The 24,717-nt window shown below is 46.5% G+C and overlaps 1 protein-coding gene across 48 annotated transcripts in view; it reads right to left on the reverse strand.

Annotated features, from left to right (window-relative positions):
• Positions 1–24,717, reverse strand: part of LOC141476573 (CUGBP Elav-like family member 4) — an 800,950-nt gene that overhangs the window by 48,024 nt on the left and 728,209 nt on the right. For 19 of the 48 annotated variants that reach the window (XM_074165333.1, XM_074165309.1, XM_074165289.1 and 16 more), the window contains 2 exons: positions 2,740–2,805; positions 986–1,066 (listed from right to left, as the gene is read on the reverse strand). In XM_074165333.1, coding sequence (XP_074021434.1) covers positions 986–1,066; positions 2,740–2,805 — 147 coding nt within the window. Of the gene's footprint in view, positions 1–985; positions 1,067–2,473; positions 2,480–2,739; positions 2,806–24,717 lie in introns of all 48 variants that reach the window. The other 29 variants (XM_074165331.1, XM_074165308.1, XM_074165326.1 and 26 more) reach the window with 3 other exon arrangements.

A 24,717-nucleotide genomic window follows, 5' to 3' on the forward strand; every position in this document is an offset into this window, starting at 1 on the left:
TATTAAAATATTAAATGTCATTATATATATAAAATTACACGAATAACAGAATATATCTGAATTAGTGATCTAATAGAGGATAAAAGTTGAAATGTAATTATTTAGAATGAGGGTCTCTACGCTAAGCTGAAGCACCTGACTTAAATGCCTCACTTAGGCAAGCAGTCCCCTCTTCTTGTCAAAAGGGAGCAGTGGACTCCCTGAAGGACAATTGGGACTACCTGAGTGGGTTGCCTCTGAGGATCCCACTGCTCCTCACTGACTGTAAAGGGAACATTACATGGCATGGTTGCCTCCCAAAATATTTACATGCAATAGTGGGAGATAATTCACCTCTCATTACTTTTCATGTCTCTAGTGAAGCCATCCAGTCCTGTGGACTAGATAACCCAGGCTCCTCTCATAGTCAATGTAAAGAAATAAGTATTTTTACTATATGGTTTGTCTCATTCTGATATAGAAATTGTGCTCTAAAAGGGCTGATTTCTGTTTCCACATTATCAAAGGAGGCTGAAAGGACTAGATCAGCTCTTCTAAATAGCCGGTCCTTGTTCGCTAAATAGCAGGTGTCTGAAATTACATTACTTGCTTCTAATTAAAGGCCACCAGTGCTTTATTTCCTATTAAATTCTTTATTCCAATGAAATTGCATTTTTATCTACATTCTTGTTGCTTGTCTCGAACACAGACCCCCACTGGACATTATTGCCTATGTTGCTAGCAGGTCTTTCCATGGCCCGTGCACATCAGCATGGTCCCCTCCCTGGGGACTGAGGAGATCTCAGCAGTGATTCCCCATGAGGGTGTTCCTGCATACTACTGTTAGTGCCAATGATGCTGTGCCACATGTGGAAATGGAGCAAAGACTCAGTGGACCAAGGATTCAAAGTAATCGGGCGTTTAATTGATACTCTCTAGGTGTATGAGGAGGGGAACCAATGTGGTGGGGATGGCATGCTGGGGCCAGAAAGGACAGCCCATTTACCTTCTCTCTGTTGCTGTGGGATCATGGGAGGTGGCTGTGGGAACGCTTGGCTAATCTGGCCATAAGCAGCAGGATAAGCAGCTATAGGAGGGAGAAAAGGGGAGAAGAAAGAGGGACAGATTTCAGTGCTGGGAAGCAAGGAGCTTTCACTCCAAACCATTATACCAAACTAGAGGTGGGTTTTCCCCCTGCATTTTGGCTCTGTGAAGGGCCATCTCATGCAGCCTGAGATGTGGCAGAAACACCGTGGTCATGCCCCAGGAGGTGCCACATAGCCCTGAGCACCCATCCTCCCTTCAGCTTCATCAGCAGTAACACCAGGGACAGCCACACAGTGTAAATGGGGGTCTCTGCTGAGATCTCTCCCAGCAGAGATGCGTAACCACCCCAGATGGTACCACAAACACATTCATTCACGAGTTCAGCGCATTGATGCCCATGCTGACAGCCATGCAAAGAGCGCATGCACACATTTCCCTGTGTAATCTCTCTTGCACCCTGATTAATTCACATGCTCATTAAAACTGTTCACATGTGTGTTTCCTCCCTTACTCTAACCTTCGTATGCCTGCAAAATGTATAGGCGCAGTTGTACATACACTCTCGGATATACATTTTATACATCTTTCATGTCCATAGAGACTTCCTCTCTCCCACATAAACATAGTGGAAACAGTGTGCAGCAATTAAACAATTTTCCCCACCTCAGCTCCCCCACCAAGCAGACAAGGACAGCTATTCAGTATCACAGATGGTAGATGATATACCTTGCTGCTAAAAATACAGAGTACAGGTTGCCTACGAGTGGGGATAGGGGCCATGTGTGTGCAGAGGGGTTAATTAACAGCTCAAAGGGTTGAGCTGCTTCCCATCTATCAAACCTCACAAGCAATAAATGATAATAACTAAAACACTGGCAAATGAAGCCCTACATGGAGAATTAAATAAGGTTTCCAGGTACAGCATTGACATGAGATAATAGCCATTCCTTAGTGGGAGCCCATGATTGCTCCAGTTACCACAGGAAATAATGACTTTTGAGGTAGCAGCTTCCTCGCAACATTGGCCATGGACATCTCGTGAGGGGAGGCTGAACACGGCAGGGTTGTGGTCTGCATCAGGTCACTTTGGCTGGTGTCAGTCCATCAACTGCAAAGGAGCTGCTCAGCATACAGGATGGCGTGAGTGAGTGGAGGCTGACCCGTTGGAAGCTGTGGAGAAAGCTGCTGGGAAGCCAGGAGTATGTCTGCATAGCTCCTAAGCAAGCCTCAAACTAACTAGCTGGGGTATGGCCAGTGTAGATATACCCTAAAATATGGGTATGTGCAGACATACCATACCCTGCCAGGCACAGCAGCAGTGGCTCTGCAGGGTCTGGTTGCCCATCTCCCCTCCTCGCTGCAGCACTCAGGAGACCTGTTAAAGAAAGTGGCCTCCAAAATCTGTGGCCTGATTTTGCATTTGTGCACTGTGTTAAGCAGACTGGACCTGGTCCTGCCAATGAAGCTGCACCAAGGTACAGGTCAGTGAGAGCCTTTCCCTGGGGAAAGGGAGGAGGTTGTTTCCTTAGGGAGAGAAGACCCTGGGCTTTATGTTTGTTTTCACAAGAAGTACAAATTTAATCTGAGAGTCTGTGGCCCCCAGCTTGCCTCTGTATCAGCAAACATCCCCCCCCCCAGCCCCTTCAGGTGTGTTCAGAGATTAAAAGCTTTAGAGGAGAGAAAGGTTTATTGGGAGAAAGTGTTAATACTAACGACCTGCGTACTGCTGCACTCCAGCATAGGCTTGCTGCAAGGGGTCTGCTGCAGTGGGGCTCTGTGCTGTGGAGACACAAGAGAGAGAAGGAATTAAGGGATTAAAACATGACAGGCCCTTTCCCTTTCTCTTCCCTCATCAATATGTTGTGTGAGACACAGACTCAGGGGCTGAAGGTCCCAGAAGAGGAGCAGCTCGTGCCAGGACTGACACTGTGCTAGGTGCTGTGCAAACTCAGATCTCAGTGACAGCTAGTCACATGAAACTTTCAATCAGAGCAGAAAACAACAGGGGCATAGCAGGAGGAAGGAGAAGAGAACAAAGCAGTGGCTCCTGCCATCCCAACATCCCTTCGAAAGACTGTGTTGCTGCTGGGCAGCCCCCTGTGAGAGAGGAGATGCTGCTTGAAGGGAAGGGGGACACCCCTTGTCTGCTCCAGGGAGGACGTAAGGGATCTCCATGTAAGGAATGCAGTCCCTTGCTGGCTTCAAAGTGCATTTTCTCTCTTTAGAAGTGTGCAGTCCTCCCTCCTAAAATTGTTTATTTTTGTGAAACTTTGAAGTCTAGCTCAAATACGACTAAAGCTAGTTAAGATTTTTTTTTTTCTTTTTCCCCTTTGGTTGATAGGGAGAGAAAAAGAGAGAGAGAGAAACATGTTGGATAAGCTCTTTCTTTATATGCAGCAATAAAGTATTTAAAGCAAAGCTTGGCTGAACCTCCAGTCCAAATGTCACCTTGGCCCTAATATTTCACTTCTTGTTATGAGTTTAATTTGTATTTATTGGTGCTGCATAGTTCTACATCTACGTAGTCCCTCTGTCTTCTTACTTGTAGAATGACCCCTTAGAGAGCTGCCACTTTCCCCTCCATCCCACCACCTTCTTTCCTACAAGCACAGAGGTGTGGCTGGAGGCAAGGGCTTGGAAGATGCAAAGGTGTGGGCCTCTTGGAAGGAAAGCTGGTGCCATTGACCTATCCAAGGAGAGACACTGATTGTATGCCGAAGTGTGGGGGAGGTTGGCAAACATTACTGTTACGGACCCAAGGAACACAGATAAAGTCTTTTATTACAGATGCAAATACCAGCTTGAACCTTAACTTCAAAGATCACCATTGATCATGATGGAAACTTGCAAGGTCTTGCACTTTTCTCCCAAAATACAAGTAGGAATAGCGAGAAGACCAAACTTTGAGGGGAAAAGCCCAATTAGCTAGCTTGTTCATTACGGGCATTACTGGGTGACAAGGACTTTGAGGCTGGGGCAGTCACAGGAAGAAATAAGTAGGATTTCAGTCTTAGGTTGGAATTTGTTTGACTGATTTTCTCATTGACTTTTGGCAGGTCCCTCAATTTGTATGTATGTGAAATGGGGCAGCACTGCCCTACTGTAAGGATTTTCACCCCTTGAAAAGGGGTGTGAGGACAATACATTAAAACCTGTGGGAGATCAGTGAAAGGCATAGTAGAGATGCAAAGTTATATTTGTAAAGAGTAGATGCTCCAGGAAACTGGAGGAAATGCTTGGAAAATATAAAAACTGTTTCCACTTATTCTTGCCTTCTTGAAGAAGGAAGCAACTAAAGTCTATTCTTTTTAACCTCTGCTCAATACTGTTTTCCTCTAAAACATATTGAGCATATTGTTTCAGAAGAAAACTGAACAGCTATGAAAGTTTGAGTCATATGCCAGTTCCCCCACTGCTTTGGGAGAAAGGATCATAATAACTTGAACCCCTCCAAAATGACCAAGTCCTGTCAGGTAGAAGATATCTCCTGAGGAATGTGAGGGGACATGGTAAAGGGAGCAAATCTTTATAAGATACCTATGGTTTTGCAGTCTGCAGTAAAGGAGATGATCTATTGTATCTGCCCCAAAGGCAACTGCCCTTCCTTGGTTGCACTCATCTGTTTATAGAGCTAGAAGAAGAAATTGTCTCTGCTGCTTAGGAGATACAGTGTTTCCTTCCTCTCCAGCTGAGGCTGGACTCAGGCATGTTTGTTCTCTCTCTGACATGCTGACAGTTAGCAATGACTGCCTCTTTCATAGATTCATAGATTCATAGATTGGTCCAGGCCGGAAGGGACCTCCAAAGGTCATCTAGTCCGACCTCCCCGCAGTCAGCAGGGACACCCCCAACTAGACCAGGTTGCCCAGGGCCTCGTCGAGCTTCACCTTGAATATCTCAAGGGAAGGGGCCTCAACCACCTCCCTGGGCAACCCGTTCCAGTGTTCCACCACCCTCATGGTAAAGAATTTTTTCCTAATATCCAATCTAAATCTCCCCTTCTCCAGCTTAAAACCATTGCCCCTCGTCCTGTCGCTGCAGGCCTTTGTAAACAGACCCTCCACAGCCTTCCTGTAGGCCCCCCTCAGGTACTGGAAGGCCGCTATGAGGTCTCCCCGGAGCCTCCTTTTCTCCAAGCTAAACAACCCCAGCTCCCTCAGTCTGTCCTCATAGGAGAGGTGCTCCAGCCCCCTGATCATTTTGGTGGCCCTCCTCTGGACCCGCTCCATCAGGTCCATGTCCTTTCTATATTGAGGGCTCCAGACCTGCACAAAGTACTCCAGGTGAGGTCTCACCAGAGCAGAGTAAAGTGGCAGAATCACCTCTCTGGATCTGCTGGCAACACTTCTTTTGATGCAGCCCAGGATGTGATTGGCCTTTTGGGCTGCGAGAGCACATTGCCTGCTCATGTCCAGCTTCTCGTCAATCAGCACCCCCAAGTCCCTTTCCTCAGGGCTGCTTTCTAATACCTCATCCCCCAGTCTGTATTTATACTGAGGATTGTTTCTTCCCAGGTGCAGAATCCTGCACTTGCTTTTGTTGAACCTCATGAGGTTCATCTGGGCCCACCTCTCCAGCCTGTCCAGGTCCCTCTGAATGACATCCCGTCCCTCCGGTGTATCGACAACACCACACAGCTTGGTGTCATCTGCAAACTTGCTGATGGTGCTCTCAATCCCTCTGTCTATGTCTTTGATAAAAATGTTAAACAGTACTGGTCCCAGGACGGACCCTTGAGGGACACCACTAGTCACTGCTCTCCATCTGGACTTAAAGCCATTGAGTACCACCCTCTGGGTGCGACCATTCAGCTAATTCCTTATCCACCGAACCGTCCACCCATCAAATCCGTATCCCTCCAATTTGGCAAGTAGAATGTTGTGAGGAACTGTGTCAAAGGCCTTACAGAAGTCCAGATAGATTACATCCATAGGTCGCCCCTTGTCTACTGACCTAGTCACTTTATCATAGAAGGCCACTAGGTTAGTCAGGCAGGACTTGCCCCTAGTAAAGCCATGTTGGCTGTCCTGAATCATCCCCCTGTCCTCCATGTGCCCAAGCATGGCGTCCAGAAGGATCTGTTCCATGATCTTCCCAGGCACAGAGGTGAGGCTGACAGGTCGGTAGTTCCCAGGGTCCTCCTTTCTTCCCTTTTTAAAAATGGGTGTGATGTTTCCTTTCTTCCAGTCTGCAGGGACTTCACCTGACTGCCATGACTTTTCGAATATCATGGAAAGTGGTTTTGCAACTTCATCAGCCAGTTCCTTCAGGACTCTGGGATGGATTTCATCAGGTCCCATGGACTTGTATGTCTTTAGATTCCTTAGGTGATCACGTACCATGCCTTCAGTTATAGTGGGATGGACTTTGTCACCTGGATCCTCAACTTGTGGGCCATCAATACAAGAGCTAGGAGGAGAGGGGTTGCCAGTGAAGACTGAGGCAAAAAAATTATTGAGAACTTCTGCCTTCTCTTCCTCCATTGATACAAGTTCCCCATTGCTGCTCCTCAGGGGGGGTACGTTTTCTTTAACCTTCCTTTTCTGGTTAATGTACCTGTAGAAGCCTTTCTTGTTTTTCTTTATGTCCCTTGCCAAGTCCAATTCTAGCTGTGCCTTGGCCTCCCTGACCTCATTCCTACACAGCCGGGCAACATCCCTATACTCTTCCCAGGTTGCCTGTCCCTTCTTCCGTTTCCTGTGTAGCCCCATCTTACCCCTTAGTTTGACCAGCAGGTCCCGGCTCAACCATGGTGGTTTCTTGCCTTCCTTTCCTTACCCAATTTCCTACATGTTGGGATTGAGATCTTTTGTGCTCTATGGAGAGCATCCTTAAAGATCTGCCAGCTTTGTTCTGCTCCCTTGTCCCTAAGGGCAGTTTCCCATGGGGTCCTATTTACTAACTCCTTGAAGAGTTGGAAGTTCGCTTTCTTAAAATTTAGCGTCCTGATGGTGTTCCTCTTGGGCTTCAAACTTCTTAAGAGAGTGAACTGCACTAGGGCATGATCACTGCAGCCCAGACTGCCTTCAACTTTGATATCCCTGATGGCCTCACTTGCATTTGTGACCAACAAGTCCAACAATGCATCTCCTCGAGTAGGGCTGGTGATTTCTTGTCTCAAGAAGTTGTCGTCTAGGCACTCTAGGAGCTTCCTGGAGTGCCTGCAGCCAGCCGTGTTGCTTTTCCAACAGATGTCAGGGTGGTTAAAGTCACCCAGCAGGATGAGAGCCTGTGATCGTGATGCCTCTTCCAGCTGGAGTAAGAAGGCATCGTCGACAGGCTCTGCCTGGTCAGGAGGCCTGTAGTAGACTCCTACCACAAGGTTCCCTTTGTTGTCCCGATCTCTAATTCCTACCCACAAGCTTTCTACCTGCTCATGGCTATTTTTTAGCAACAACTCTTCACACTCTAGCCATTTCTTCACATAGAGGGCAACACCTCCACCCCTTCTTCCTCTCCTGTCCCTTCTGAATAGTTTGTAGCCATCAATGGCCACACTCCAGTCGTAGGACTCGTCCCAGGACTCGTCCCTTTGTTGATACAGGAGAAGTCACTGAGCAGTACCTGTCTGACCTGTCCTTTCCTTTATTCCTTGCCTTCGCTGGGCATGTGTGGGAACTGCCCACTCTCCCAGCTATAGCTGAATCTATGTCCTGAATAGGACCACCTGGCTCACTTCAGGGCTGCTCTCCTTACCCTGTGTGTGGATATCTCGCCTGCCTTTGGAGCCATACTCTGTCCTTTGTAACTAAGCAATTCTGCTTAGGGAATATACACTGAAAATCATGGTTCACCTTTAAGATTAAATATTAAAACTGGACAAATGCTTTGTTTAAAGGGTTTGGGACAACAGGCTTTTAAATGCATCCTTTTTTCCCTCCTACATAAAGCTTTTAGAGTTTATTGTTTTCCTGAGTCTTGACTTGTCAGCAAGGGCAGTACCTAACTGGGTGTTTCTTTCTCAGAAGGCTGCCTTGTGCCCCAAATCACACAGGGAATTTCCTCCTGGCACATAGCACATGCAATCCAGTGGGAAGATTCTTCCCTGGTTTCAGTCAGCTTTGCTCCAGGCTGGGAATCACTAACTTATAGGTAAAGAAGATGGGAGGTGACTGGTCTAACACACAGGACCCTAACACTGATGCAACCATCCCTGGACACCTTTGAAAAGGAGCAAGTCGAAAGCATCCCATGGTTGTAGGACTAGACAGCATGGAGAGGCAGCAACCCCTGGCTTGGGGCTCTGTGTTTTACTTGTAGTCTCATATCCTACCTTGGCTGTTTGGGAAAAGTGGTTGTGATGAGTCATCACCTGCAGGAATTTAACTTGGCACCTCTTAAAAAAAAAAAAGATCACCTTTGCTCACTGAAGAACTCGTCTTCCTTAGCTCAAAGAGTGTGTTTATTCAGCAAATGAAGATGTGACTTCAGTACAGTGGATGTGTCCATGCTGGCCAACATGGCCTATGAAGATGCAGGGACACAGACTCCAGGGCCGGCTGAGTACCCCGGCACAAAGCCATGAGCATATTTTCATGCTGCTGCTCACTCTGCCAGATGAATTAAACCTAGTGAAGGGCATAACTGCCTGCGCCCCCAGCAGTAGTGTGGATGAAGCCAACGGCTGGTATCGATCCAGAAATCGCAAGACACAGATTAGACATTTGAGGAAGCTGTGGCCATGCTGTGTTCAGTAAAGTGACAGCCCTCCTACGTACTAATGATCCATTAGAAGTTCAGCAAGGGCTCAGATGTACAAGGGGCTCAGTCCAGAGCCAATCTGCCCCAGGAGTTATGTGTGACTGTAGGCTGGAGCACACCACATGCTAAAATACAAAGTGATGGGGAGACATGAATCGTTTCTGTGTCTCCATAGAAGGAGACCATGAGGGAAGGTTGCTTTATTCCTCCATAAAATAAACATAACTTAATAAGGTGTGCACCCCTGTGTGTTGGCCTTCACACAGATCATGCTGTGCTAAGGTAGGAGAGTTACCCTGTCTCAGCCCCATCCAGATGGCCAGTTGTCTTTGTTACTGCAAATATTAGTTGAGCATGGGCATGCAAGGGCTGGGAAGAGACCTCAGCTCCTCTGCATGCTGTCTGTGCCAGGATGTAAGGCCCCTGTGGCCCAGAAGCCGAGTAAGGGCTGGTAAGACCTATATGGATATAGGAGACACTAGATGAGGGACACGAATATCATAAAGCACCTTAAAGGGGCTTTTGGACCAGAACTATCATGTCTCTAAGTTGCAACATCATCAAAAGACCTTGGATACACTGGTGACTGTTTGTGCAAATGTGCCCATAGATAACATTTAAAATATCTTTCCTTGTGGTCAGACTCATGGAGATCTTACGTCCAACATACAGACATTTAAGAGATTAAATGTGATGTAATAGAATCACAGAATTATCTAGGTTGGAAGGGACCTTTAAGATCATTGAGTCCAACCATCAACCTAACCCTGATAAAAACCATCAGTAAACCATGTCTCTAAGCACCACGTCTACCTGTCTTTTAAATACCTCCAGGGATGGCAATTCCACCACTTCCCCGGGCAGCCTGTTCCAATGTTTGATAACCCTTTCGGTGTAGAAATTTTTCCTAATATCCACCCTAAACCTCCTCTGGTGCAACTTGAGGCCATTTCCTCTTGTTCTATCACTTGTTACTTGGGAGAAGAGACTGACCCCCACCTCTCTACAACCTCCTTTCAGGTAGTTGTAGAGAGTGATAAGCTCTCCCCTCAGCATCCTTTTCTCTAGGCTTGTCCCAGTTTGAGGTAAAATAGAACCAACTTTCTATTCAGTAATTTTACTTCTTAGCAAGGCCTCTTCTAACTCTCTGAAATTAACAGCATATTGTGGAGAAAACTGCTCATTCTCAGTGTGATAAGACCAATGTTTGTACTTCATGCCAAGGAATGGTATGCAGAGAGGCTCTTGCTTATACTTATTGCTATAACAACCAAGGTCAGCCAATTTCGTTATTTGCCCCCTTAGAGGGTCAGAAACGGAAAAGCGTAGAGAGGTCACACCTATAGGGAGGAGCGGACAGGACAGGTGACCCAGAACTGACCAACAGGGGTATTCCATCCCATCTGCCCCATGCTCAGTATAAAAGCTGAGGGATCAAAGAGTCAGCTCTCTTTCTTCAATGGCTGACGTCCAAAGAGGACCCTGTCTGTTCATCTGCCTTTGATCCCGATCTGTGTGTTCCTGACTCGAGCTAGAATCCAGTTCCCATTCGTCGCTGAGTCCAGTCTGGGGCTTCCCCAGTGCCTGCCAGTGACATCATCCTGGGAGCTTGATATGGTTTTGTATATATTGTATTTACTTCATTATTTACTTTTAATTTCATTATTAATATTTCATTAAAGTAGTTTAGTTCCTTCTAAACTTGTAAATCTCTTTATCTTTCCTCCTCTTCTCCTGGGAGTGAGAAGTGGGGGGAGAGCATCTGTCGCCCATAATAGGCCAATTCGGCCTAAACCTCGACAAGGCTGAACAACCCCAGTTCCCTCAGTCGCTCCTCATGAGACTTGTTTTCTAGACCCCTCACCAGCTTTGTTGCTCATTGAACACACTCCAGAATCTTAATGTCTTTCCTGTAGTGAGGGGCCAAAAACTGGACACAGTATTCAAGGTGGGGCCTCACCAGTGCCGAGTACAGGGGGACGATCACCTCCCGAGTCCTACTCACCACGCTGTTCCAGGATGCTGTTGGCCTTCTTGGCTACTTGGGCACACTGTTGGCTCATGTTCAGCCGACAGTTGACCAACACCCCCAGGTCCTTTTCCACTGGGCAGCTTTCCAGCCACTCTTCCCCAAGCTTGTAACACTGCATGGGATTATTGTGACCTAAGTGCAGGACCTGGCACTTGGCCTTGTTGTATCTCATACCATTGGCCTCGTCCCATCAGTCCAGCCTGTCCAGAACCCTCTGCAGAGCCTTTCTACCCTCCAGCAGATCGACACTCCCACCTAACTTGGTGTCATTTGCAAATTTTCTAAGGGTGCTGTGTGAGCCGATGCAGGCAGGATGCAGGAACAACCACAAAACCATGGATGAAAGGCAAAGAACAAATTTAGTCTCGATACCTCATGTGTCATCTCCGAAGCAGCACCCGGGCAGAGGCAGGCAAGCAGGGGACGCAGGCACCATGGAGTGAGAGAGAGTTCTTATTAGCAAGAGAGTCCTTGTTAGCATGGGAATGAGAGAGTGAGAGCTCACACTTGCTGTTCTGGCCTGTATTTCAAGGATTCTGGCAGGCAGAGTTTTCCGCTGTGCTTTGATCTCTTCAACAGCAGGGCAGGAATCTCAGGCGTGTTCGATAAGGTGCCCCTGAGCCCATCCCAGGCCTACTTTATCTAAGTGCAGATGTCCTACTTGTTGAGCACATAAAACTAAGCAACAGTTAGTATGATATATGTGTTTTCCAGCACTCCACATGTGAGTCACTTGAGCATGTTTACAGTCCTCGCCAATCTTCCATTACTTTCCCACAGGTGCACTCGATCCCCTTGTCCAGATCATTGATAAAGATATTAAAGAAAACCGGCCCAAATACTGAGCCCTGGGGAACACCACTCGTGACTGGCTGCCAATTGGATTTAACTCCAGTCACCACCACTCTGGGCCTGGCCCTCCAGCCAGTTTTTTACCCAGCGAAGAGTACACCCATTCAAACCACGAGCAGCCAGTTTCTCCAGGAAAATGCTGTAGGAAACATTGTCAAAGGCTTTACTGTACATACTGAGGATCAGCTGGTGAAATGAAAGAAGAGGCTCCTGAGAGGCCATAGGGCAACCATCAATCATGTCAGCCCTGCTGAAGTCCATGCAACCTTGCTGCTTTACAGAAGCTGAGGATCTGGCCTTGTCAGGGCAAACAGATGCTAATAATAACTTCATTTGGCAGCTCAGGAGAAGAGCCTTATCCCTGGACATCGTGTCTATATTGGTTTGATCATTTCCATATCTCCATGGGAAAAATCCTGCTCAGATGATACAATTGTCTCTTTGCAAGACAATCCTGGCCAAGATGCCACAAGGTGACCATGGCAGATAACGTTCCATAAACCTGGAGACATAAAACAAGCCAATGACCTACTATATGGCCATAAACATAAATTTATCAAAGGCAGCACTTATTCATTAAGGAGAAGTCGAGAAATGACTCCCAAGTCCCTCAAAGAAAGTAGAATTGTTAATGTCACTTGCCAAATCCTCTGCCTTATGCCAAAAAGTAAGTGATTTCCCAAGTCACAATGAAATACCAGTTCTTTAAAATTAACACCAGGAAGCTTTTTTTACGACTGATTGTATGGGAGCACCCAGCCAAACCGGTTTCAGAGCACAATAGGTGAGATGCAGGGGGTTGTCATCCGACTCAGCTTCATCTCCGCCTTGCCTTGTCTATGCAGAGATAACTTGGGGGGAGCTGCAAAAACGGCTCAGCCCGGGGTTGTCTCAAGATTGCATCACAATAAGAACCGGAACCGAATGGAGCCTTAACTCCCTTAACAAATAAAATGCCCTGAGTCCCATCCCACCACTAGTCCCATGACTTTGAGTGCTAGACATCACAAAATTGGCAACAGAGACTTAGGAGCCATCGCACCACCAGAGGTAAACATCCCAGATAGTGTAATCCACTCAGGCATAATCCTGCACCCCCACAGAATCCACTAGGACCCCATGGGAAACTGCCCTTAGGGACAAGGGAGCAGAACAAAGCTGGCAGATCCTTAAGGATGCTCTCCATAGAGCACAAAAGATCTCAATCCCAACATGTAGGAAATTGGGTAAGGAAAGGAAGGCAAGAAACCACCATGGTTGAGCCGGGACCTGCTGGTCAAACTAAGGGGTAAGATGGGGCTACACAGGAAACGGAAGAAGGGACAGGCAACCTGGGAAGAGTATAGGGATGTTGCCCGGCTGTGTAGGAATGAGGTCAGGGAGGCCAAGGCACAGCTAGAATTGGACTTGGCAAGGGACATAAAGAAAAACAAGAAAGGCTTCTACAGGTACATTAACCAGAAAAGGAAGGTTAAAGAAAACGTACCCCCCCTGAGGAGCAGCAATGGGGAACTTGTATCAATGGAGGAAGAGAAGGCAGAAGTTCTCAATAATTTTTTTGCCTCAGTCTTCACTGGCAACCCCTCTCCTCCTAGCTCTTGTATTGATGGCCCACAAGTTGAGGATCCAGGTGACAAAGTCCATCCCACTATAACTGAAGGCATGGTACGTGATCACCTAAGGAATCTAAAGACATACAAGTCCATGGGACCTGATGAAATCCATCCCAGAGTCCTGAAGGAACTGGCTGATGAAGTTGCAAAACCACTTTCCATGATATTCGAAAAGTCATGGCAGTCAGGTGAAGTCCCTGCAGACTGGAAGAAAGGAAACATCACACCCATTTTTAAAAAGGGAAGAAAGGAGGACCCTGGGAACTACCGACCTGTCAGCCTCACCTCTGTGCCTGGGAAGATCATGGAACAGATCCTTCTGGACGCCATGCTTGGGCACATGGAGGACAGGGGGATGATTCAGGACAGCCAACATGGCTTTACTAGGGGCAAGTCCTGCCTGACTAACCTAGTGGCCTTCTATGATAAAGTGACTAGGTCAGTAGACAAGGGGCGACCTATGGATGTAATCTATCTGGACTTCTGTAAGGCCTTTGACACAGTTCCTCACAACATTCTACTTGCCAAATTGGAGGGATACGGATTTGATGGGTGGACGGTTCGGTGGATAAGGAATTAGCTGAATGGTCGCACCCAGAGGGTGGTACTCAATGGCTTTAAGTCCAGATGGAGAGCAGTGACTAGTGGTGTCCCTCAAGGGTCCGTCCTTGGACCAGTACTGTTTAACATTTTTATCAAAGACATAGACAGAGGGATTGAGAGCACCATCAGCAAGTTTGCAGATGACACCAAGCTGTGTGGTGTTGTCGATACACCGGAGGGACGGGATGTCATTCAGAGGGACCTGGACAGGCTGGAGAGGTGGGCCCAGATGAACCTCATGAGGTTCAACAAAAGCAAGTGCAGGATTCTGCACCTGGGAAGAAACAATCCTCAGTATAAATACAGACTGGGGGATGAGGTATTAGAAAGCAGCCCTGAGGAAAGGGACTTGGGGGTGCTGATTGACGAGAAGCTGGACATGAGCAGGCAATGTGCTCTCGCAGCCCAAAAGGCCAATCACATCCTGGGCTGCATCAAAAGAAGTGTTGCCAGCAGATCCAGAGAGGTGATTCTGCCACTTTGCTCTGGTGAGACCTCACCTGGAGTACTTTGTGCAGGTCTGGAGCCCTCAATATAGAAAGGACATGGACCTGATGGAGCGGGTCCAGAGGAGGGCCACCAAAATGATCAGGGGGCTGGAGCACCTCTCCTATGAGGACAGACTGAGGGAGCTGGGGTTGTTTAGCTTGGAGAAAAGGAGGCTCCGGGGAGACCTCATAGCGGCCTTCCAGTACCTGAGGGGGGCCTACAGGAAGGCTGTGGAGGGTCTGTTTACAAAGGCCTGCAGCGACAGGACGAGGGGCAATGGTTTTAAGCTGGAGAAGGGGAGATTTAGATTGGATATTAGGAAAAAATTCTTTACCATGAGGGTGGTGGAACACTGGAACGGGTTGCCCAGGGAGGTGGTTGAGGCCCCTTCCCTTGAGATATTCAAGGTGAAGCTCGACGAGGCCCTGGGCAACCTGGTCTAGTTGGGGGTGTCCCTGCTGACTGCGGGGAGGTCGGACTAGATGACCTTTGGAGGTCCCTTCCAGCCTGGACCAATCTATGAATCTATGAATCTATGAATCAGGAAATATAAACCGCAAGGTTTGAGGAGAAAAATGGGGGTAATCTTCCAACGATATAGCTGGCCTGTAGGAGATTCGTCCCCCCCCTTGTCCAGGACACTGTACAGGGTAACTTCCCAGGGATTGAGCGACCTTACCTGAGAGAAAGGGTAAGTGATAAAGAAACATACGTATGGTATATGGCATGCTATTAAGATCGTGATTTTTGCACTCTTTTAAGGTATTAATATCTAGCGCGCTTGTGGTTTGTGTTGTTACTTTTCGGGATCACTTGTAGGTTGCAATAGTGTATTCTGCGAATTGCTTTTAAATTGCAATAGTGTAATCGCCATTGTACACATAGAACTCGCAATAGTGACGTATTGGACCTGTGAGTGAAGTCCAAATAAATTGTTAATTTGAACCTCTCAGTGAAGTCCTTTTTCCCGTTTCGTCACACTGATATATCTCTAGATTGAAATCCAACTTTTTTAAGGGGCATTCAGCTAGTGTTAGGCCCAACATTTAGCTTTTATCAGAGAATGAAAGGATGGAGGCAGCAGAATGAAGAGTGTTGTTAAAAATAAATAAAATCAGTTTAAGTGTTGTTATATAAAGAATCCCTCCTGAGATGCCAGTAACCTGGCTACAAGGGTCTGGCCAAGACGAGCTCTTATATGGGCGCTCCAGGTGAAAATGGTTGTAGGGGATAGGGGGCTGGAGTCTGCTGTGATGGTCAGGGGTGTAAATCGGGAGGAGCTGCACTGAAACCAGTAGGGACGGTGAGGAAAAAGGATGACGATTACTGCCTAAGCCATCAAAAGGGGGCCCTCCATCCCCCTCAATGGGATATGGGACAGTGTCCTTGTCCCAGCTCGGGGTAGGAAAAAGCCAAGGAAATCTGCTCTCTGAAATCAGAGGGTCCCAGTGCTTCTGAGACAAAAGTAGGGTCTGGCACATTTTGGGCCCTTAAAACACCCTGGGATTTAACTTTGGTGGAAGGAGTCAGTAAATTTTACACCTATATGATATCCTCTTCAATTCCTGCTTCTGATTGCCTATGCATTTCCCGACAGACATGCTTTATTCCATCTGTTTCACTCTATTTTGCAGTGCTGCTCTCTGCACGGGTCTACAAAAGCGTGTTATCATCCAGATCCACAGCTTTGTGCTCTGCCCCATCTGTTCATTCCTCCCACTGTCCTGGAGGTATTTTATACCTCTCCCAGGAGCTGCAGCTTGGGTACTGTCACCTCTGAGAGGCTGGATGGGGGAGGAGGATGATCAAAGAGAGGCAGTGCTGTTCAGTCAGTGTGGGGGAAATAAAATAATGATAGAAAAAAACCCAACTCTATGTGAAGGCCAGGATTAAAATAAATAAATAACTGAGTGAGAGGTCTCTATTCACCTTCTCCTTAAATCCAATTTAAATCACTCTCTACAGCCCTAATCTGTATCCATAATTATATCGTTTTGTACAACAAGCTTGCAATTTCTTAAGAAATTTATGTAGATTAAAATTCATGGGTGCCATAATACAGATTCCATATTATTAAGATTGATTAGGGCAGCTGATGCTGTGATTAAAGAAGCTGGCATTTCCTGTTGTAATTAATTAGGTATTCAGACACAACAATAACTGCAATAACAGAAAGAATGTGCTGATCTGGCACAAAACAGACTGATCCTGTGTTTTATAGTCTCATTTCACCATTTAGGGGCTGGACACCACTCTGTCAAAGACATGTCCCACTGTCTCTTCCCCTACACCTCAAAGGAGCCAAGAAATCCAGGGCATTTGTGTCCTCTTCATATAGTTCATCCCTGGAAATCCAGATTATCTTTATTATTTCCTTAATTGTCCCACCTCCAAGCCCCACCCCTAATCAAGCCCCTACTGAGGTGGGTGCTGTGCAAAAACATAATAGGAGTTATGTCTGGCAATGAAGAGCTTCCAGTGGACAAAGCAAGAAAGACTCGGAAATGCAGAGAGGTGGAGGTGGCTGGCCAAGGTGACAAATTAATTCAACAGCAGAGTCAGGACCAGACTTCCCTCCCTTTGCCTAAGGCCATAAACGCATAAGTCAGGGTCAGGCACTTAACTCCATATTTTTGGGGAGCTTAGTTTAAATCACATTTAAAAACAAAGCTCAAGGTCTTAACTCACTTAGGTGCCTCTGAAAACATCAGCACAGAGCCTGATTTGTATTTACACCTTCTTCTAGATCAGAGGAGAAAGCACTTTGGCTCTGGAAAGGCTTCCACAACTGCTTTAAACAACCTAATTCATTATGGCTGCAGCACAATTGTTGGAAGTACATGGCATCATTAAAGTAGCTTAGGCTACAATTGAAGATGGTGACTTGTTATTTTATTTTTAATGAGTGCATTCATTCACTTATTTATTTTACCAGTAAAACGTGGTTTATGGCATGTGGCAAATTGTTACAAATGGGTCAAATAAATGTTTCCTAGTCATAATGATGTTTCAGATGCTCACTGTCGCAGTTTTGGAACTGCTGATAAAAAATATGAATGGGAAAGCTCTCATCCGGAGATTTAGGGTGGACAGACACAATGCAGCCAAAGATTTCCTGTAGTAAGTAACTTAGCCTGGGGGTCACTGAGCCAGATACATTTTTAGGGCATGGTGTATGTCTGGACTGAATGCTGTGCGGCTTGGTTTTCATTCTGGACCTTCCACAGGTGCAGACAGGTCACTCTTTCTTTTTTCTCCTCATTCACCCCCTCTCTAAACTCTTCTTGTCTGACATCTTTCAGGACTGAAATGTCAGGTGTGGGGTAAGTCAGTCCCTTTCTTTGCCTGCACAAGTGAAGCCCTGATCTTGCCCAACATCACTGGATGGTGTCTGTTGTGATCGGGACTGATCCTGGGACTGACTGGCCCAGAGCAGCAGCCTGCCAATCAGCAGAGCTAATAGATAAGGCTGTCATATTAGCATGCCGGCAACTCCTCCTCTACAAAACTAGCTTGGGTAATGATAATAATTAAAGATGGAGTTTGAATCCCATCTCTGCTAGCAATAGATGAAATTGGTTATTGCCTGATAGCTCTTTGTTGAGCCAAGGAAAATGAATTGACAGTCTCGGTTCAGTTCCTGAGACATGAGTTTCTACAGCACAGGAATTCACCCATGGGGGACACCTTTACTGCCAATCTCAATGGTGGCTTGGAAACATGTGGGCATAAAGGCTTGGCTACCCATTCCTACTGACAGCTAGCCCTCACCGGAGAGGGCTGGACCCCAAATAGGATATGAAGTGGAGCTTGCTGTCTTGCATGTTCAGACATACACACAGTGTAACCAAAGGGGAGTGGGGGACCTCTGCTGTATTGGCAGAGAGGAGAGAGCGAGCTAGTCCTGGCAGTGGTGGGGAGTCAGAAACAGAACCAGTAAATGAGGTGACGTTTATAACGTATTATAAGCAACCAAGGGAACTTTGCTTTTGTATTCCTCAGCAACCTAAGGCCAGCACAAATGCACTGAAGAACTCAGTATCCTGGAAAGCATTCCCCATCTGAGGCTCCACAAAGCTGCCATATCACTGGATCCATTCCTGACTCTTGATTTGGAGAATGAATGGTTAAAGGTCGTTAGTGTAGATTTAGTACAGCTTTTAGACTGATCTTCCACCACATTACAGGGTCTGTTTGTTCTCCCTGGTGTCATCGACTTGGACTACACGGGGGAAATAAAAATCATGGCCTGGACTCCGACACCACCATGCACCGTTCCCCGGGCTGCCCGCATTGCGCAACTTGTTTACTTTACTGCTTGTCCCCCTAAAACTAGCCAGACAGAAAGGGGGGACTCGGGGTTTGGTTCCACCGGGCATCCACAGATTTTGTGGACACACTGATTCAGAGAATGAATGGTTAAAGGTCGTTAGTGTAGATTTAGTACAGCTTGGCAAAGAACAGAGCTCGGAGCCCAGGAGCCCAGCATTCCAAGATAAGGAACTGGCCTTGTGTATAAGATAGCAGGAACAGCCTGCATGCTAAGGAGGAACCCAATTGTCTGGGTAAAGTGTCCATCTGGTCGGGACCAGTTTCGCTGTTTGGGGTCCAGCCAGCCCAACATTCTAAGCCAAAGGTAAAAGTACACGGTAAAGAAGGCTATGAGTCTTCCTCAAGAAGACCCTGGCCCACGACCACTGGGCGATAGTACGCATGCGGCAAGGGGAGGAGACTTATGATAATGAGTTCCTAGAAATAATTAGAATAGTAATGCCTTTTCTTAGAATTCATTATAATAACCCAGCCCACATTAATGAATATGTATGCTTTTTATCATAAATAGATGCTTGTTTTACGAGCCAGTGTGCAAGTTAGGAGGAGAAATCCCCCTTGCACCCGGCGCTGCAATAAACATACCTGCTTTATAACTCTATTCGAGTTGTAGGGTTTGTTTCCGCGCATCAATTTGGCACCCCAGATGGGACCCTCTCTGTCCAGCTGCGGGACCTGCTGAGGACGGGACTCCTCTGGGCGCCCCCGAGATTTCTCGGGAGGACTCCCCCACTCATTCAGATCACCGCGGGGACAGACAAGGACCATCTACTGCGGACCAGGTATGTTTAGGGTTTTCTTAAGGGGGACCTGTAAGTCGTGAGGAGACGTCCTACGCGTGGTAAAGAGTCAGTGTACTCGCCCCAGGGTATGCTCAAGCTTGGGCTAACGGTTGGGTTATGCTTGTGTGGGATCCCTCGGTTTTGGTTTTTGTGTTAGTGTGTGGAATTGTAATACTGTTGGTTACTTGTTGTATTTGTCATAAGGTACCACTACCATGTTATTGTCTAATATAAGGTGGAAATTATTGTATGAGTGAAATGAGTGATTGAGACGCGGCACTGCTGCGGAGCGAGTGTGGAGTTCTGATCCGCGGTTCCGTGTTCTCCGCGAGGAGAGCGGCCGGAGACGAACGAAGCGTATGACAGACTGTAAAGAAACATTGTGTGAACCAAATATTGAGAATATTAAGTGGCAGTGTCTTGGACATTCGGATAACGTTTGTGATCCTATTTTTATCTTAAAGTGCTTTGCTTGTAATACGGAGGTTTGGGTAGATCAGGAGGACGATTTTTGGTGTCCACAGTGTGGTAGCTGGACTGAGTGGGAAAAGATCGAGCGGGCGGGAGAGTTGAAACAAGTAATCTGTGGAGACATAGCCTACCCCTGGAGATAAAGGTAGTGACAGGGATATAGCTGTACCATTTCCCGGGAGGGAAACAGGAATAACACCCAGGTGACACACGGAGATCAGGGTCACCTTTTAACCAAGGGGGTAGGGAGGACATAAAATGGGCAATAATCAAGGAGGCGAGATACTGAAAAAGAGTCCCCTAGGGTGTATTTTAGCACACTGGAAGGAGATAGGAGGCTCACCGGGTGGCAGCGTGGACAAGAAAACCTTAATTAAATATTGTAATCAATGGTGGCCCCTTTACAAGTTAGATGATCAGGAGAAATGGCCCTTTAACGGGACCCTTAATTACAATACTATATTACAATTAATGCTATTCCTTAGAAGGGAAGGAAAGTGGGATGAAGTCACATATGCGGACATGTTTTTCACCCTTCGGAACCACCCCAAATATCAGCAGGACTGTGGACTAGTGGCTCCACAAGACCCAATAGTGTAATAAAGAAGGAAAAGGAAAGTTGAAGAGATGTTGCAGCAAGTGATATCCGGAGAGAGTTGAGGCTGGCAGAAAGCAGAGAAGCATGGAGACTGTTAAGACGGAAGGAAAGATAAGTGAGAGTTAGTAGCGGCGCTACAAGAGAGTAAAGGATTTGGAGATGTGAGACCTAAAAGTCCTCTGAGAAGGGAAAGATACAGGTCCAGGCAAAGGGGGACTGACAGGGACCTGGGGAATCTACCCTAGCGGATCCACTGGTTACTCTAAGGCTAGGGAAAAAGCAACAAGAAATAGAATTTTTGGTAGATACAGGAGCAACATTCTCGGTCTTGAATCAAGCCCTGACCCCTATTGATACTGATTTTGTAACAGTAAAGGGAGCCACTGGCCAGAGTGAAAAGGCATATTTTCTCAAACCTCTTAGGTTCAAATTGGGAAAACAATTGGGGATACACAAATTCTTATATATGCCAAGCTCCCCGAAACCCCTGCTAGGGCGAGATTTATTAGAACAATTGGGAGCAGAAATTAAATTCAAAAAAGGAAAAATAGAACTTCGGATAAGAGAAGATCAACTAATTGAAGTACTAAGTTTGGCCCTGATAGGAACTCCCATTACTCCAGGAGTGCCTGAGGAGACCAAATTTATCTGGGGGTATGGGCCTCGGGAGTGCCGGGGAGAGCAAAAAGTGCTTCCCCAATAGTGATAAAACCCAAACAAGGAGCACGACCGGTGAGAGTCAAACAGTACCCCCTCAGGATAGAGGATAGGAAGGGGATCCGACAAACTATAGACCAGTTTATCGAGTATGGGCTGCTGAAAGAATGTGAATCCGAGTATAACACTCCAATATTACCTGTCAAAAAGCCGGATGGTAGCTATCGCATAGTACAGGATCTCAGGGCTATCAACAAAATTGTTGAGGATTTACATCCGGTAGTAGCAAATCCATACACTCTCCTAACTAAATTGGTACCTGAATTGGCATGGTTTACCGTCCTGGACCTAAAGGATGCCTTTTTCTGCTTGCCTCTGAGCCCAGAGAGCCAACTTTTATTTGCATTCGAATGGGAAAACCCAGAATCTGGGAGGAAAACACAGCTTACATGGACTGTGTTACCGCAGGGCTTTAAAAATAGCCCAACACTTTTTGGAAATCAGCTAGCCAAAGATTTAGAACAGTGGAAACGCCCGCCTGGGACAGGAGTGGTATTGCAGTATGTGGACGATATATTACTTGCCACTGACACCAGAGACATGCCTAGAATGGACTGTGAGCCTGCTAAATTTTCTTGGACTTAATGGCTATAAAGTTTCTCCACAGAAGGCAGAGATAGGTCACTTGCTGCTGGGCTATCTGGGATATGAAATAACCACAGGCCAACGGACACTAGGGAAGGAGAGGAAGGAGGCCATTTGCCAGACACCTCGACCACAGACGCCTAAGGAACTTCGGACCTTTCTAGGAATGACAGGATGGTGTCGTCTCTGGATATATAACTACGGACTCTTGGTAAAGCCGCTATACGAGTTATTAAAATCTAACTCAAAGAATATTGTGTGGAATAAGGAAGCGGACAGAGCCTTCCATCAGTTAAAAAAGAGGTTAATGGAAGCACCTGCCCTGGGATTACCCGATACTGCTAAACCTTTCTGGTTGTTTTCCTATGAAAAGCAAGGAATGGCCTTAGGAGTCCTAGCTCAGAATCTGGGACCCTATCGAAGGGCGGTGGCATACTTCTCCAAACAGCTCAACAGAGTAAGTAAAGGGTGGCCTAGCTGTCTCCGAGCAGTGGCAGCAGTGGTAATAAACATCCAAGAGGCCCATAAGTTCACCCTAGGCCAGAAAATCACAGTTATGGTATCACATACCGACTCAGCAGTACTGGAAGTAAAAGGGGGGCATTGGCTTTCACCTCAGAGGTTTCTTAAGTACCAGGCTATCATGCACTGCAAAGCTCACCAAAAAGGGAATACCACTCCGGAAACGGGCAACGCACTGGCGGACCGAGAAGCCAAAAGAGCAGCAGAGATGGGTAATGCAGAGGTACAATCCTTGGTCCCAGATGGTAAGATACAAATTGACGATGAACCTAGATATTCTAGGGACAATCACAAATTGATCAAAGACTTAAATGGGAAAATTGAAGGGAAATGGGCCAGAACCCCACAGGGAAAAATAATAGTGCCTTTCTCGTTACTATGGGCTGTAGTCATGGCAGAACATAAGAAATTCCATTGGGGAACAGAGGCACTTTACAGATACCTGAGTAGGCTAATATGTGCTCGGAATCTATATGCCACTGTCAAACAAGTCACTCAGCAGTGTGAGGTATGTCTACAGAACAACCCTAGGACAGGTCCCAGAGTCCAGTTTGGCCAAATAGGGAAGGGAAACTATCCGGGACAACAATGGCAAATTGATTTTTCAGAACTTCCAAGAAAAGGGGGGTTTCGATACCTATTGGTGTTAACTGATACCTTTTCAGGATGGCCAGAGGCGTTTCCCTGCCGAACCAATAAAACAAGAGAAGTGGCTAAAGCATTGTAGCAAGAAATTATACCAAGATTTGGGGTTCCCGCAGTGATTTCCTCGGACCGAGGATCTCATTTCACTGCAAAGGTTGTTTCAAAAGTAAGCAGATTATTGGGTATAGATTGGCAACTTCACACCCCATACAACCCACGATCGAGTGGTCAGGTAGAAAAGATGAATCACTTAATCAAAATGCAGATTGTGAAGCTAGGCCAGGAAGCTAACTTGGCCTGGCCTCAGTCATTACCATTAGCCCTTCTCAGGATAAGAACAAAACCCAGAACCAAAGAAGGTTTGAGCCCCTTTGAAATACTCTATGGGAGACCATATAGTGTACAAGATGGGACATCCAGAGAGTTGGGGAATGAAATATTGACAGATTACATGATAAATTTACAAAAACAGCTCTGAGGGGTAGAAAAAACTGGTTCTGGGAACAAGAGCTCGTGGGCTGGATGGACCAATACACGAGATCGAACGTGGGGATTATGTATATGTCAAGTCTTTTACAGATTCACCACTGAAGCCAAAGTGGGAAGGTCCCTTCCAGGTACTGCTGACCACTCACACAGCCATAAAGATTAAGGAACAAGCCGCTTGGATCCATTGGACTCGAGTCAAGAGAGCTCCAGAACCCCAATGGACATCAACGCAGGCCAGACCCCTGAAACTTCGCCTCCAACGAAAAGATGGACATTAATGACATTAATAGTCATCAACATGCCAGGACTTTGTATTTCAGGGGGAGGGACATGGGATATGAATACATATTCACGAAATCTGGAAACATTAGTAAGGGCTACTAATCTGTCAGATTGTTGGGTATGTACTACCCTACCCAAAGGAGAAATGAAATTGCCTCTATATGGGGTGGCAGCAAGCAATTGGAACTGTGCCAACGGAAACTGGCCCAAATTTTGGGCAAGAGGGGGAAATGAGTTGAACAGGTATTGTGAGTACGATGATAATATCTACCCCTTAGGACCCAGATTTGATTTACAAGTGTTGAAAGAAGAACTTGTGGTATTAATTAGCAGTAACAATTGTACCTGGGAACACGGGGAATATAGACGCAGGGGGCCGGTGAATAGGACAATAGCCTGGGGATGGAGCAAGTTCAGAGCTAAAACTCAGATTTTGCATCAGACTGCGCAAGATGACACCACATTCGAGTTTTCAGACCTTTGGGAAAAGTTAACCTCGTGGTTACCTAACCTGGCTTGGCTTAAACAACTGTTTACCCTTCTAGTAGCAATACTTGTGTTAGGAATCTTAGTGTGTGCATTAGCTAGATGTCTTATGTGTTGTACCAGGGGGACCAAAGATGAATACATTCAATGGAAGAAGCATCAGCTCCGTGAACGAGTGGAGTCAGGGAAGTATTTTAGAAATCAGATGGAGAAGGAAAGTGTGTTATAGGCAATTGTAAAAGAATTTACAAAGGTGAAAGAAAAGGGGGGACTTGATTTGGAGAATGAATGGTTAAAGGTCATTAGTGTAGATTTAGTACAGCTTGGCAAAGAACAGAGCTCGGAGCCCAGGAGCCCAGCAGTCCAAGATAAGGAGCTGGCCTTGTGTATAAGATAGCAGGAACAGCCTGCATGCTAAGGAGGAATCCAATTGTCTGGGTAAAGTGTCCATCTGGTCGGGACCAGTTTCGCTGTTTGGGGTCCAGCCAGCCC

Source organism: Numenius arquata, chromosome W, assembly GCF_964106895.1.
Source record: "Numenius arquata chromosome W, bNumArq3.hap1.1, whole genome shotgun sequence".
Classification (NCBI taxonomy): Eukaryota; Metazoa; Chordata; class Aves; order Charadriiformes; family Scolopacidae; genus Numenius; species Numenius arquata.